The 16972-nt window shown below is 31.7% G+C and overlaps 1 protein-coding gene across 1 annotated transcript in view; it reads right to left on the bottom strand.

Annotated features, from left to right (window-relative positions):
* Rgs18 (regulator of G protein signaling 18) overlaps positions 1-8755 on the bottom strand; it is a 21105-nt gene extending 12350 nt beyond the window's left edge. The window contains exons 1-3 of the mRNA XM_010607977.2: positions 8462-8755; positions 7887-7988; positions 6839-6900 (exon numbers count right to left, since the gene is read on the bottom strand). Coding sequence (XP_010606279.1) covers positions 6839-6900; positions 7887-7988; positions 8462-8601 — 304 coding nt within the window. The 5' untranslated portion in view covers positions 8602-8755. The remainder of the gene's footprint in view (positions 1-6838; positions 6901-7886; positions 7989-8461) is intronic.
* Between the last annotated feature and the right edge of the window lie 8217 nt (positions 8756-16972).

Raw genomic sequence — 16972 nt, 5'->3', positions numbered from 1 at the left:
CATCTTGCCATACGAGTGCTTACGAAATAACTTGATGTTCAGAAACTTATGTTGCTCTATGTCTTTCAGCTGATGAAATGAGTGAACCTAGATTTATCTTGTTTAAAACTGTGAGACATTTCTCAGTAAACTGCCTTGGAGATGGCAAAGGCTTTACTGTTGAGGGGTATGGAAATTGATAGGCAAGACTGGTATTTATGTACCAAGGACTAAGGAAGGGTAATCACAAGGCGACTCATTCTTCTTGGAGCAGCAGAAGAAAATCAGCTTTCAAGGAATTCCAATAGAATTCTTCTACATAATAGCCTAAATATTATATCAAATATAGTCCATTAGGAGTTTACAAATCAAGGCTGCTGTGTGTGCACCAGCTGCTGCTCTCTGGAATATTTTTCAAGCCTTTTGTTAGCAGGGCTAGTCTTGAGTTTGATATAGATATTCAAAATGAAGTCAGAGTGCTACTATCAAGAAAAGTGCGGCATATGCACTTTTGTGCTCATGATATATGAACCAAAATGAATGTGCTTTTGTTGTCATAATATAAATATAATGGTGAAAAATAAACACTAATTCAAGAAATGAGTGAAAGATAAATGAAGTGTTCATTTTTAATATTTTAAGTAAATTGCTTTTTAAAAAAAGTAATATGCAGCGTTGTGCAAGATTATCCCAGTGCATTCATTACTTCCTGTTTCTCTTACTCACTTTGGACAACCATATTAAGTCCAATCACAATAGAACCATTTCTCACACAGGGCAGTGACTTACTGCCCAGAGCTTCCGAAGGCAGCAGTGGTGGAGGCAGCTGCCAAAAGTGCTTGATAGAACCTGGGATTAGAATTCACGCTGGAAGAAGCTGGCTCGATGTGTCATACAAACATGAAATGCTTGTAATTGCATGCTTCTAAATTGAAACTTTGGCATCTGTTGTAGTGTTTTTCTGATGCCAACAAACCAAATGAAATTAAAAAATTTAAGAAACTTTGAAGTTGGAAACCCAAGTAACGTAACATGTCCTAGTACTAGACAGTTTGTTAGGCTTCATAGCTCTGACCTGCCACAGAATGTTATTCTGTTTGCGATAATGACTTATTTACAAAGATGCATTTCCAATTTAGAGTGAATTTTGCTTATTTTTATCCTTTAATAAAGAAAGTGTTTTCAGTAGGTCAGCTTGCTTCACAAATTTAACTTGTAGGTCATTGGAATCCTTTACCTTACAGAGAATTGTTAATTGGTTAACTGAAATTGGCAAGAGCGATTTGAAAAGCCACAAAGTGAAAAGTAGAAGGGAAAGTACTCTTTTCCTTCCCTAAAAAATGAAGTATACATTTCTTTGCAGACCTTCCTCAAAGACAGTAATGAGTATTTTCTGCAATATAATCAGTCCATATATTTTCATCAAGGCAATACAATGCCATACAGATTCCACTCCTATCCTTATGTATTGTGTGACTTGTTTTCAGGAATATTTTTTATGAGAGCCACAATTACAAATGCAGTAAGTCCAAATGAAAATCTTTAATAAAAAGTTGAAAAACATTAGCATTATTTGCAAGGACTTGAAAGAAGGATTCATAGAAAAACAATTATGTAGTGGTGCAAAGATTTTCTTATTGATAAAGACTCTTCGTAGGGAATAACATTCTCTTTCAAATCCTCAATTATCACCTGAAACAGGAACATCTCTATCTATGCCTCAGTTACCCTTTCATATTTTGGGTACACACCTGTAAAACTCTGCAAAACATCTGATAAGGCTTCCCATCCACTAAACAAGTGTAAACTGCATCCTTTTACCTTCTCATATGTCTCATCCTCCCCTTTCTCTTTCTCATCTGTAATAAGAAACATGTTAATAATGTGGCAATGAAATCTCAAGATCCTTTGTTCATCCTTTTTGTTGCTCATTCCTTCATCTTCAAGTCCTACAAACTTCACACGCATTCAGTAATTCAGAAAGTTCATCAGTTTTCCTTCCACGATGCTTCTTACTTCAAGGGAAGTTTTTATATTTTAAGAGTCCTATAGGTAGTCCACCCATAGCACTTAACTTTCCATCCATCAAACTTAGCTTTTGAATGTACAGAGTCTCCCAAAACCTGGCCCCAATTTGATTTTCAATTTTTTCATTAGTGTCTACTTCAATAAAAGTGAACTGTTTGCTTTTTCAGGTCAAATAAAAATTTCTTATTTCTCTCATCATTTTCATACTATTTGCTCTGATCAGGAATGACCTATTCTTCTGCCTTTTGAATTCTTGCATGCATCTGTTAAATCTCATTTAGTGAATTTCTGAAGTCTACACAGTATGCTTCAAATTCTACAGCATTTTAAAACTAGCCAATTATTTTAAAAGTTATGTATTAGTCAGTAGTGTCATTTTGCTTTCAAAGATGCCTTACACAGAACCATATACATATATGTACATAAATAAGCACAGATATGTGTATCATATAAATATATAATGTTTTACTTGGATTTATTTATTTCATATATTCAGAGTGGTAAGATTTATAAAGTCAGTCATTAAGACTGATGAAGACTCAATTCAAAATTGATTATGAATGGTAGATATGGTCTGATATTGGTTCTTAATATATTAGTATTCTATTTTTGTCAAATAGCACTTGCAAATTACTAATGTCTATATATAATTTTAAGCTATAATATTTTATGATTCATTGTATCACTTCCAGCAAATATACCAACAAATGAGAATCTTAGAAAACACATCGTAATAGTGCATAAAAACAAGTGAAGGTAAAAGTTACTGCTGGATTCACTGTGTTAGAATTCATTATACAATATGCTTGAGTTAATTTTAAAAATACATTTTTTATTTTACAACACATTTAGATTTATAGAAAGTATGAAGAGAGTACAGGGTTCCCATATATCTTACATTCAGTTTCTCCTTGTTACTGATGTCTCTTATTGATATGGTAAATATGCTATAAGGAAGGATCCTACTTTGATACATTAAAATTAACTAAAGTTTGTACTATATTTACTGAAGTTTACTTCTCTATGTAAGTGCATTAAGCTAAATGAATATAATTTGAGTAAAATTGTAGAATTATTATAATACCTAGGGTCGGGGATTTAGCTTAGTGGTTCCGCTGCCTACCTTGCAAGTGCAAGGACCGGTACAAAACAAAACAAAACAAAACAAAACAAAACAACAAGAACAACAGCAAAACACCAAAAAAACCAAAAACCAAAACCAAAACCAAACCAAACAAAACAAAACCTCTCTGGATATTTTTTTTTCTGTGGAATGAAACAAAACCAGTTATTTTCTCTTTTGGTTTCATGGGTTTTCTCTGTCATCTTAAGTCTACTCTTCCTTTTTCAAATTATGTTTCTCAATAAAGAATTACTTCATTTTTAATTCTTTAAATAAATTACTTTGTTTAAATCCTCATGCTTATATTGCTCTGTGCTTATAGGTTCTCTTTTTCTTTTTGTCCAGCTATTGGCATTTGATTAATCTAAAACACAAGGTAAAATACTTCTATTCTGTTTCCATTCCTAAAGCTGCTAAAAATCAGTCTATAGTGCTTTTAAAATTGCATCTTTCCATTATCAAGTGAAATAATCATATATACATACATATATATATATATATATATACACACACACACATGTATATGTGTATAGCAGTATATTTATATAGTGTATATTGAAATTGAATTAAACCATTGCAGCTATGAGCATTTTAGGTGATTATTTTAGGCTTTATAATTTAATATTACAATTAACATTGCTATGGAAATAATTGATTCAATAAAATAAGTAACATGATTTCTTAAGCACTTTGATCATGAGATTATACTCATATTTAAGTGTTGATTTTGTTACTCAAATAGCCTCATTTTTATTTAAATTGCTAATAGTTTACAGCTTTTTAATATTTCTACCAGTAGAGAAAAGAGAGTATCATACTCCATTTTGTCTATATGATTTTGATTTCTAGCAGACAAAGTTAATTCCAGAATGTCTAGTAAAGTTTCCTTTTTTGGTAGAACTAATTACCTTGGTAAATCTTTCTTCATTTTAGATAGTGGAATTATGATAAAATAGTTGCATAACAATGCATTAAAGTGAAAGTAATAAATTGTTTACATGTGGATTTCAATTGAAATTTTAACCCTCTAGTTCAATATTATTCAATTAAAGTATATTGTGAATAGAAAAAGGTTTGTAAACTTGTTAGTAGTTACTAGTTTTCCTTGTAACAGTAGTTATTGACATTTATGCACTAGCTAACTTTTATTGATTTCTTATTCATCATCTTATTTAATCCTGACAGAAATCCATTTCATTGTAAGTAAAAACATTATCTTTATTTACAGCTAAGGAAGCTGAAAGTCTGAATGATTAGGGGTTTAGCTAAGATTTTAGACCATTTATTTTGCAGAAGAAAACAAGAACTAAAATCTCAAAGGAACTCTGGGATACATTTTTCCTAGAAACAAACTCTTCATTATGTGAACATTTAATATTTTCCATAGCATATGTCAGATTTGATAATGTAAAAAATCTCTTTTCCTCTAATATTTAGTCAAGTTGTAAAAACAAATGTGATTCTACTTTTTTGTCATTTTCCTCCTTGTTCTCATTGATAAGGAGACTAAAGAGTAGTGATGTACTGAAGTGTTGCATGTAGAAGATTAAAACAAAGCAAATTTAGAGACATGAATTATGGAGAAAAGTTTACACAGGTTGTAACTAACCTATTAAGTCCATAATTGAGGTTGAAATAAAATAGTGGTAGCAGGATAGTGAGGATAACCCTGTTCATAATAGCCAGGATATGGAATGAAACCAGGTTTCCATTCAGGGATGAATGGATAAGTAACATGTGGTACAGAGTGAAAACCAAATAGCTTGCAGCAGTAAACAAAAATGGAATCCTATTATATGCAGCAATGTGGATGGGACAGAAAGATGTTATGTCAGTGCTGGCGTAAACACTTATATTGCATGATCTTACCTGAGGAAACACAATAAATTTATCTCTTCGAAGTGGAAAGTAGATAGTGACTACAGAGACAAAGAAGGGTAGGGAGGAGCAGAAGTGGAGAAAGATTGGTGATTCAGTACAGAAATAGAGGGAGGAGAATAAGTTTCAGTGTTTTATAGCACAGCAGTTTGACTGTAGTATATAATAATTTATTGTGTATTTTAAAATAGCTCAAAGAATGGATTTTGAATGTCCCCAAACAAAGCAATAATAACTGTTTCATATTATTTCTGGTCTAATTACCCTGATTTGATATTACATATTACACACTTGTGTCAAAATAATACACAGTGCAAAATAATTATGTAAAGTTAATACATATCAATTAAAAATAGTGAAAACAAGACAATTAAAATGGTGCAGGTTTGACATATATATAGTGAGAATTTTCTTCAGAAGCAGTTATAGGAAGTGAGGGAAACTGTGTAATTGAGGAAAGCCACTTAAGGTACTCTTCCTCAAAACAGAGTGGCAGTGGTACTTAGGTAAAATAAGGAGGGAGTATAGTGTTGCACTTTTATTAATGCAAGCTTCATTTCTTACCTCTACTCTCATTTGTTATACCCTTATCTAAATTTAAAATGTGATTTCTCTACCTGTTTTTCTTTCTTTGAGTCATCTGTTACATTGGAAAAGGGAATAATTTCAGAGACAATCTTCAGAAAGATAATTTATATGTCGGTAAATGCTGGAAAATATGCAAAGATCACCAACACGATGTAGAAAGTTAAAAAATAAAGCAGGAGAAAATACAGAAAATGAAGACAGAGAAGAAAAGTTGGTGCTTCAGTAAATGGATCAGGTATTTGAGGCTGAATCACCAGAAGTTCATTTCCAGCTTCTCTGGCATCAGGAACTACTTCTCCCAGCACGAAGTTTAGCACGTGAAATCCACCGGACATTGCTACATACAGTAGTGAGATAGCTGACTGGCCTTATGTTGGAACAGTCTGGGGAAGATCTTGGAGGTAATTTGTGTTTCAGATAAAGAGTATGTCAAGGAACAGGAAAAATTTGAGGTGCAAACAAAAGCTGTATGCTTGAGGAGGAGGCAATGAGGTGTTGCTTTTCAGCTGACCAGTTCGTGCCACTATGGAGAATAATAAGTTGTGTAGTTTCCCATTACCTATTCAGTACAAATTGTCAGTTTTGCTACTTGAGAGAAATTATGGACTTAATTTAAAAAAAATTGCCTGCTCCCTGTACAAACTGACTAATAAATTCAGAGAGCCTATCTTCTAAACACTATGTATCACACTGTGTGAGGGGCAAACAGGGACTAAACTCTGTCCTCATACCCCATCTATAGGGTACAGCATTCTACCTTACGTACAGAGCCAATTTTCAGGGCCGGGCATTTGGCTCGGTAGTTCTGCTCGCTGCCTCACAAGCACAAGAGCCCGAGTTGACATTTCTACAAAATTCTGCTTTAAAAACATTTAAAAAAACTACATTCTTGAATTTTTCCTAAATATCCACAAAGGATTACTTTACCTCTTTTTTGATCTTTTGGCGATAAAAATAATATAGGCCACTTGCTAATCATACATAAAATAGAGAATCTTTTAAAATTCAGAAAAATTAAACATTTTGAAATTTCTATGATGCAAAGAAATAATGAATATTTCATCAATAATGAGAAAAATTTAAAATATCTTCTATTAGCTATTTTGTTATTTAGTTACATATGTTGATCTAAAACAGATTATTGAAACTACCCAGTCATATAAATGACTTTTGTATAGTTACATGCATACTTTGTTAAATTTTCCATTAAAGAATAAAGTATTTGGTAAAAATGTCACTAACCTCTATGGGAAAGCAGTTTGTCAAATGATTCACCCCATTTCACTGCTTCTTCAGGGGAGACACTGTTCAAGAAACAAAATGTTTTATAGTGGAGTGTGCAGTGAGTCTGCTTATGAATCTGTTCAAACATATGCTAAATTACTGCTCTTTTCAGTTTTTTTGCATGGTTTGTCTTTTGATTTTTATATCATGAAAGTCAGACATATAGGAAACTTCAAAATAATTGGTCAATTTTCTTTTGAAACTTGCCTATTGAACAATGTGTTAACAGGATGGATTTCCTCATGGGTGTAATTTTTTTAAGGAAGAAGATAATTATGCATTAAATTAAGCATTTCTAGAGCAAATAAAAAATGAATCAGTCAACTATGTTTATTTCAGCAGTTATGAATACCTAAACTTATAAAAAGTATCCTTCAGTCAAACTTTTTTCCTGGAATCTCCGTGAAACTCTAATCATAGTATGCTGCATTTTAAAAAACAGATACAGGATATTTAAAGAAGTTTCAAAAGGTTATGAAATATAAAAGATTTTTAAAAATTCAACAAATATTTTAGCAATGTTAATAATGTAGAAAATTGAACATTTTCCTGGATCTTTTCATATTCAAACTTTGAAGGTTTGTATTAAAATAGTATAAAGGTAAGGCTATTCTATTTTGTTTGTATGAAATGCTAAAAATATAAAATATCTTTTAGTTCTGCATTATTGAACTAAGTGCATTTTTCAAACAACTGAGGAAAGAGATGGATAGCTCTTCTATGAAATTTCATTGTGAAAAGAAATTAGATTACATGAAGTAAAATATAGTGTTTAAAATTGACATGTATATATTTTAAAGACCTAATTTAAATATTCATGTATTTATTTAATTCAAGCCATTAGTTTTTAAATTTTAAAATTAATCCTAGTTTCTCAAACTGAGACCTTACTTTCCTTATATCACTGGGTAAATTCCAATAAAATATAAATCCCTAGTTTCCTTTTTTCTCAAACTTTAATTACAGAATTAGTCAAATCTCCCCCTGAACAGAAAAAGTTATTCACCTTGTTTCTTTGGCCAAGGGCCCAGATCTACTGGAGTGGGTCTCTTCATGTAACTCAGCTTTCTGCACGAGAAGACTTAGCCTGTTTCTTTTCTCCTTAGCTCTGTAAAAAACAGCACTAACTTCAGATCAATTTATGGGACATGTAAAATTTTTTCTTCTGCCTTCCAAACAAGTCTGGAATTGGTAAATACCCACCCACACACTCACAAATACACCCCCACATGCACATGCACAATCCTTTTTGAATAATATTTAAATGTTATGTTTGCAGAGGAATCAGGAAAGCGTATGTTACATGTTTCTTTTTTGCTTCAGGACAGATAAATACTTGAGATTATATTTCAACCAAAATTAGTCTTGTTCTTTGTGTGGGTAAAATTGTTATACTTATAAAAAAGGAGAACTCTTTAGATTTAAGAGTTGTTTACTCCTAATAAATTTTTTAAAATTATTTTCATTTTTGCACTGGAACAATTATTTTCAGCCATATATTTCAAAAGTAAGTGCTAACAAATAATTCAACATCAGTCACCTTTTAAAAAGCATAAGATGGATTAAAATGTATAATTTTACCTGCTTTTGGCCTCTTTGCTGGTTTCTTCTTTTCCTGTGCCATGTATGAGCTTGAAGAAAGTTTTTTCTTTTGATTCACACATATTTAAGTGAGAAAATGAATGATGTTTCCATTTTCTACCTCCAAAATACGGAGGCATCTAGTTTATTGCACTGTTCTATAGTTCATAGGTTAATGCTATACCATAGTTATAAATGATAGAATAAAAAGCTGTCTCAACTCTATCCGCAATGCTCACACACATGCACGCACACACACACACACACACACACAGATACACTCAAACACACAGACACATACACACAAGTCAAGAGCAGAAATGGAGAACTAAGGAACTGAAGTGCAATTTTGACCTAAGCTATTTAGGGAAATGATATTACACATTTTCAAAATGACTCTTGGTCACTAAGATAAAGACTGGTATTACCACAATGCAACTTCTCTTTCAAGTTTGCGCAACCAGAATGATTCATTAATAGACACTGTCATTTCCCTTAAGAACTTTCAAAAAGTCTTTTAATGTGTACTAAAATGTGTTGTGGAAAATTTTATATCAAACATTAAAAGACATTTTCTCCTATTCCACAAAATATAATTTTATTTATTTTTAGGATTACGTTTCATTCAGATGATGTTATTTAGTCTCAATTATATTTGCTTAACATAGTGAATCAAAATAAGACTACTAATAAATGTTTTGTAATTGAGAGAAACAAGATAAAGAAATCAATTCAGTAATTTCTAACTATGAATCCAAAGAAAGATTCTAGATATTTTTTGAATTTTTATTAGTATGCAGCACAGTGGAAAAAACAGTATGTAATATTTTTGTTTCAAAACTCTACTCGTGTTTTTTTTTCACATTTTTGATTACACATTTGTAGTACATGATGTCTACATTCCTCTTGGGAAATTGGTTCGTATGTGTAAAACATCTTAATTTGTTTTATCCCTTATCCCCTCTCCACTTCTTCCCTCCGTCCACCTCTTAATCTTCTTTCCTTTTTTGTACATGTTTGCAGCACACAATGTTTATATTCCTTGTGTGCAACTGGTACATATACATAACACATCTTAATTCTTTTCACCCCCTTTTCTCCCCTCCATCAATACTCTTATTTTTAAAATATGAAATAAATTTTTCTATTTAAAATTGTCCTCTTGACTATTTGGTTAAAAATATATTTTCAATGAAATGTTTGAATTAGAGATGAAAATTTGTGTTTTGGCTTATGTAAAGAAAAATTCACGAATCCAAATTTGTTCATCCTCCACTTTTATCGTTGTTCATTGAAATCCAAAAGTCTGAAAAATACTGGTCTAGTCTATAATTCACCAAGGTTCACCCATATTAAGTGATTCATTTCTGCAAAGTCTGAGAGAGGGAGCAGTGGAAGATCTGGAATTAACAGAGCCAACAGCATGTGCATTGGTCTTTCCAGGAGCCTTTGATTTCCAGTAATGAATTATTTCATTCACCTAGAATTTTATGAGTTAAATACCCAAACTCTGCACTATAAATATTATTTTATTTGCAGTCTTTTTGAATTTTTTAATTTACCAAGACAATAGTTATCAGGAATAGCAAATTGGAGTTCAAAACATTTACTAATTTAAAACTTAGTACATATGTATACATGTAGCCTCCTGATTCTATGACTTACTTGGACATTTGTTTAAATTTTTCACCTTGGATGTTAAAAATAGTATATATGACAGCATTTTATGGCAAGTTTATCTAGAGCTGGACACTAAGAATGTACGTTGTTTTTCTCTCCTGATTATTTCCTAATAGTTTTTAACATCCTTATGTTTATATGAATCTGTTGATTCATACAAGCTGACAGTCAAGATCAACAGGAACAAATGGTATTTATTCTACTTAGGATTTATTGAACTTCTTAGACTTGTGCATTTATAGTTTTCATCAAAGTTGGAAATATTTAGGTGTTAGATTTTCATTTGTTTGTTTCTCTCTCTTTTACCTCTAATCCCTTCTTTACAGGTATGTAGCTTCCTAATATTTCCATTGGTCTCTTAGGAACTATTCAATTTTTTTCAGGCTCTTTTCTCCCTGATTCTGTTTGTATAGCTTCTATTGCTGTGTTTTCAGGTTGACCATTATTTTCTTTTATTTTTCTGTTCTTTTTTCTTTAATCTGGTAATCAGCTCATCCAGTAAATTTTTCATTTTACCTCTAAAGATTACATTTTTCTTATAGGTCCCATTTTGTATTTCTACTATTCTTTTTAAAAAGTGTCTGAATGTGTTTATAACACCTATTCTGAACTTCTTTTCCAAAAATTCATCTTTGTTAACTGAGTCTGGTCTTATTCCCCAGTTTTCTTTGTAATGACTTAGGACACACTTTCATGCTCCTTCAAAAGTCTAGTTAGGTTTTACTAGGAATTTTGAATTATAGTATGTTACATATTCAACTTTTATTAATCTTCATTTAATGATGGTGAAGCCATTCTTGGTCACAGTCATTTGTGCGTCAACTTTTGTCTTTAAGGACTATTTTAAGTTTGTGATGGTAGAGGCTAGAGTAACCTTAGTTACCAATAAAATCTCCAATGAATTTCTAATCTGTTCAGTCATTTCTAACCTGGATATTAAGAACCTAAAAGTCCCATGTAAGCTCTGCAGATGGTAGCCATATTTTACCAGTACTCAGAGTTTTAATCCTGTATGGAGCTGTTTGCAATATATATAATCAGAATCAGAGATACTCTTGGATACTTTTTACTGTATTATTTCTAGTACATAATCCTGCAAGTTTCAGCCCTCTTGATCTCATTGAACTTTCAATCATCATGCTTTTCTCAAGTCAAAATAGTACTATTTACTCAATTTAAAAAGGAGTCTTTCAAAGTTCTAAGTCGATAAGGGAGATATAGATACCTTCCTGTACTCTAGTCTTAAGCAAATGTAACTGAAGATATATAGATTAGTTGTGTTAAGGATCACAGTTTTATGATGCCTATTTTCAATATCTTTAAACAATTGTAATACACATTTTTCCAGATTTAAATTGATTTTGAATTTAAAGAATGTTATATTAGTTCATCCCTCATGATCATGGCTAGCTTTCAAAAAGTATAATTTAAATTATATGTTACATTTAACAGCATAAGACATATATCATAGAAATATAATTCTATACTTTTGTAATATATAATTATGATATCTATATAATTATGAATAATGTCTAATATAGTAATCTATTACATAATTAAAATTTCTATGTATTATACCCTATTACATTATATTACTTTATTATTATTATAGTTCATATAATTGCTCTTGATTTCTAATTGAATTTCATAAATTTTATAATAGGTGTAATTCTTTATAAATAGCATTAGTCCAAATATTCTTTCCTAAGGTTATAATTCCAAATTATTTCCTAGTTTTTTTATTATTGATTTTTTGACTCAAGTATTCTGAGTTGAGAAGTGAATTCCTGGTTTTCTTTTCCTTGGCATTAGAAATTAAGAACTTCGAAAATGAGGTTAGAGTTCAAATATATTTTTTGTGCACATGTGCATTTATGTAATTATGGTTTACTTTTCTCACAATAAATTTATGTAGAACTTGAGATAATATATTTCTGAATTTTTATTTTTATGTAAAATTAGTTTTCTTATATTTTTAGGATGAATCAAGCTTCAGTGAAGCTTTTTAGCCTTAGTTTATTTAATTTCAGTAACCATAATGGTGGTAGTATTAGTAGTATTATTTAGAGAATGAAGTGCTTGTTCTAATTTATCATTTGCTATGTATTTGAGAAGCAAATTCTTAATGTGAACAAAAAGACATACAGATACAAGTGAAAATTATTTAAAAGTTTTATCTTTAAGTTTGATCACAACATGTATATATATATATGTGTGTGTGTGTATTCAGTAACCATAATGGTGGTAGTATTAGTAGTATTATTTAGAGAATGAAGTGCTTGTTCTAATTTATCATTTGCTATGTATTTGAGAAGCAAATTCTTAATGTGAACAAAAAGACATACAGATACAAGTGAAAATTATTTAAAAGTTTTATCTTTAAGTTTGATCACAACATGTATATATATATATGTGTGTGTGTGTATGAATATTTCCTGCCTTTTTACAAAGAAGAAAAAGTAAGTAATGCAGCTGCAATGAGACTAAGATTGTCATCTTGAATAGTCTGTCTTCACTCAAAGCAACCCAGATTTAATGGCGACATTGCTGATTGTAGGTCTCAGACAGGAAACGTACAAGCTGAGCCTGGCAAATTTTGTCATGCCAGTTCATAAAATAGCTACAAAATTATAGAATAAATTTAAAATTATTTAGGAGCCAAATCCTTTAGTCATTCATTAGCCAAAACAAGTAATTTTATTTTGATAATTACAATGGTTAAATAGGTCAAATGTATTTATATTGAGTACATTATGACATTACAGGACAACTGTCCACTTCTACAGAATTATAGAAGCTAATTGATTTTCATGAAAATTGGCTAGTAAAGGCAAAAATTAAGCAAGTATTCTTCATTTTCTATTAATTATGCTATGTGTAAAAATTAAGTTGATGAGTTGAAGTGGTTCTTTATAAATTTTTTCTAACAAATGAATAAAAATGAAAAATAGTATGAGAATTTTATGTTTTTAACCTCTTACAAATAATTAGACATAGGCATTAATTTTAGTCATTTATAAGGTCACCGAGAGAAGACACTTTTTCTTCTATGTGCTGCTTAGAATGTGCTGAAGAGACCAAATTTGCTTCTGATGTTTTTTTCTCAACCTCAAAACCAATTGTAAGGAACAGCAGAGGGTAGAGAAACCATGTAACTGCTCCTTGAATGTGCACTCTCCAAGAACTAGACTGTGGGGGAAGTTTATGCCTGTGTATGAGATGAACTTTAAGGAAAATAAGATGATTGAAATAAGAAGGAACGAGATCTCTGTGGATTTAATTAAAGATATCAGTCTGGAAGCCAAATACATATTCACACGTGAAGGACTGATTCTCTAATGAGTGCCATCTGAAGGTCTGAAGGTTTACAGTTTTCTTGGAAATCCAAGTTTTGCTAGAGATCCAGTAGTCAAAAATCAACACAATATTTTACTACTGTTTTGAGACTTAATTGTATATATAATATGAGGCAAGGCGACTTGAAAGGAACTAAGAAAACTAATTAACCCTCTTTTCCCTCACTTATCCCAAAACTACTGTTAGTCATAGTAATTTGGTTATTTTTCATTCCAGCAACCTAGTGCAAATATGGATAATGTTTGGTCTTCTGAAATTTAAAATGTCTCAAATAATTTAATCACACCCAAATGTCTTTCTAAAATACAATTTTTATTTTAAAAATGAAAGTATTACTACTGTCAGTAACAATAATACAAATAAAAAAAACCCAAATTCAATGATTTTCTTTAATGCAAAGGTGGAAGAAACTCATGCAAATTCCTGATACACACAGTGAAAATATTAAGTATGCTTTTTTGGAGGAAGCGCATAAGCAGAGAAGCAGCATTATTCCATATTAAAGCACGCTTATAATGGGCCTGGGAGCTTGACTCATTATCCGACTCCTAGAAAGAAACCTCACTCTAACTGCTCAAAATATTTGTAACAAACCCAAATTGTAAGTAGAGACCAAAACAAAGCAGTAATAATGAGGTTAGGGAGATAGACTGGTCTCAGAAGGGAAGTGATCAAGCTATACAGGGGATAACTGGATGGAAAGGGAATTAAGACATGTTATGTACATGTACCGACTCCACACAAGAAATATAAATGTTGTGGACTGCAAAAATATACTAATAAAAATATTTATAAGAAAAGGAGGAAAGGTAGTGTCTGAGTAGCAATGAGAAGATCCTGGTTGAAGAAATGTCCTTATTAGAAAAAGAGGGCTGGGGATTTAGCTCAGTGGTTCCACTACCTGCCTCACAAGTGCAAAGGTCCCAAGTTCAATCCCAATACCAAAATAAAAAAAAATAATAAATAAATAAATAAAAGGAGAACTCCTTCATCTAGCACATCCTTTTGCAGAACCAACTCAAAATGTTATGCAATATTCTTCCTAAACTACTGAACAGAAGAGGAAATGACCACCAGGGCCACTCTTACTTGCCTCTGCTCATCTCCTAACACAAAACAAAATGAAGGCCTTCACTTGGCTTCATGATGTAGTCCAGAGCCATCTTTCAGTCTCATTTCTCATCCTGTTACTTCTATCCTTTTAACTTCAGCTATACATTATTCTTGCTGTTCATACAATAGGAGATGCAAAAAGTGCTATTTTGTAATACTTTGTCTTCTCATTGCCAAGAAGCATTTTCAGAGAGTTTGACTGGAGTCATTTCCCTTTTCATAGCCTTTGAGGTAATTTACAGTTCTATAAATTGTTTAACAGTGATAGCAGTTCACATGCTTGTTCAAATATATGTGCATTTGCCCAATGAGGATGTATTTAACTGTTGCTCAATGGGGACTTATGAATTTTGTATCTCTTTATAATTCATTTTAATATTCTTACTGACCAATTATATGCTTATGTATGTTTAGATTCTCTTTGAATCACATCTGCCATTTTATTGGTTAGTTAGTTAGTTGATTGATTAGTGATTTTATTCATTAGTTAGTGAGTTAAATAAAATTCTAGATATATATTTTCAAGATAATTATGATTTTATCTTTTTCATCGGAAATGGAGATTGAAAGCACTGGCTTGCACGTGATAGGCATGCTGTAAGATTTTACCTTTTAAAAAATCCTTAATATGAGAAAAGGAAAAAATGGAAACAAAGTCTTTGTAAATAAGGGATGGACGGTGAAGGGAAGGCAGGGGTAGGGGGAAAAATGAGAACCAAGACCTATCATGTAAAGGTACAAGATCCCAATGATAAATGTAACTGTACTGTATACCTAAAAAGTACCAATAAACTCACTAAATATGATAATAAGAAAGTCCTTGATAAAAATAATTGCCTCACTATATTGCGCATTTGAAAACAGTGACTGACTTCTAAACATTCAGGTTACACATTGGACTATTTCTTTTCCAAAGCCATTCATTTCCCTAGCTAGGCATACTGACAACTATTCCCTAAAGCTCCATTATATCAAGTGTATAAATTGATTGTAACCATTGCTTTATTCTCTTGCAGTAATTTTGTCACCTGTAAGTCTTTCCTTTTTTCTTTCTTCTTTTTAAAGTCTATTTGGTATTAACCTGTATTTGGAGCACACAGTACTCTGTGGCAACATATGACATATACTATAATGCAAATACTGTATTGAGAACTGGACAAAAATGTAATATGCAAAGAATTATTTCAAGACTAACAACTTTATAGCCACTTTATATTCGTGTCACAATATTGTATTTTGCCAGCTCATGTATCTCAACTATGACACATCCTCTATTTTTCCACAAGAAATGATTTTTCTGAGTGTTATAATAATAATTTATTCATTTTATACATTTATAGCCCAGATATACATCCAGTGATATTATATTTATCGTTCCCTTTTAATTTTTATTTATTTATTTGGTACCAGGGATTGAGTTCTGGTCCTTGAGCTTTTGAGGAAGGCAGCAGCACCACTGAGCTAAATCCCTCGCCCTATCTTTCCCTTTTTAAATTGTTATAACTTTTATGATGTTTTTCATTGGTCTCCCATCAATTCCTTTCTTTTCTTTTGAATGTGATTGTTAACAAACTGGGCTGAAGTCTCTCCTGCAGTCTGGCTCTTCCTATTGCACTTTTATGGTACAGTCCAGCATGTTCTTCCATTTCTGGCTGATGTTGCCAGGTCATATTATATTAGATACTTCGGGAATTAAAGGTGTATCTCTCTGTAGTCATTGTAATTGACCACATATACACATATTGCAAATGTATGATAAATTACTTCCTTCCACATTCAGTGACTTGTCAAAGTAAGAGTTAAATACATACATGGAGCAAGGTATGGTGGAGCACACTTGTAATCCCAACACTCTGGAAGGCAGAAGCAGGAGGAATTCAAGTTAAAGCCCAGTTTGGGCAACTTACAGAATTGATGATACCCTGTCTTAGACTATAACAGTAAACAGGACTAGGGACATAACTCAGTGAAAAGGCTCCATGTTCAAATCCCATAAACACAAATAGATACATAAAGTGATAGATGATAGGTAGTATTATAGCTTGTGTGTAAATATAGCTTACACCTAGATGTCCCCCAAAGTCTATTGCAGTCATACAAAAAAGACAGAAAGAGCTGCAGTGTTCATTGCTGGTTGTTTGCTTGCTTTTTGTTTTGTCTTCTCCCCACCATGAACTGTTTCTCCTCTGTCATGCCACGCTGCCTCAGAGCCAGCCAACTATGAATTTAAACCTTTACAAACTGAGCCAATTAAGCCTTTATTCCTTTAGAATCGAGTATCAGATACTTTATTTTGGCAACCAGAAAAGTAACTAAGACAGAATTTGGTAGCAGAGACGAGGGGTTCTTGCTGTGACTGTA

This window comes from Fukomys damarensis, unplaced genomic scaffold (genome assembly GCF_012274545.1).
Source record: "Fukomys damarensis isolate Sample0158 unplaced genomic scaffold, DMR_v1.0_HiC HiC_scaffold_11, whole genome shotgun sequence".
Lineage (NCBI taxonomy): Eukaryota > Metazoa > Chordata > Mammalia > Rodentia > Bathyergidae > Fukomys > Fukomys damarensis.
The sequence above is the reverse complement of the archived record's forward strand: the minus strand, read 5'-3'. Positions and strand labels throughout refer to the sequence as shown.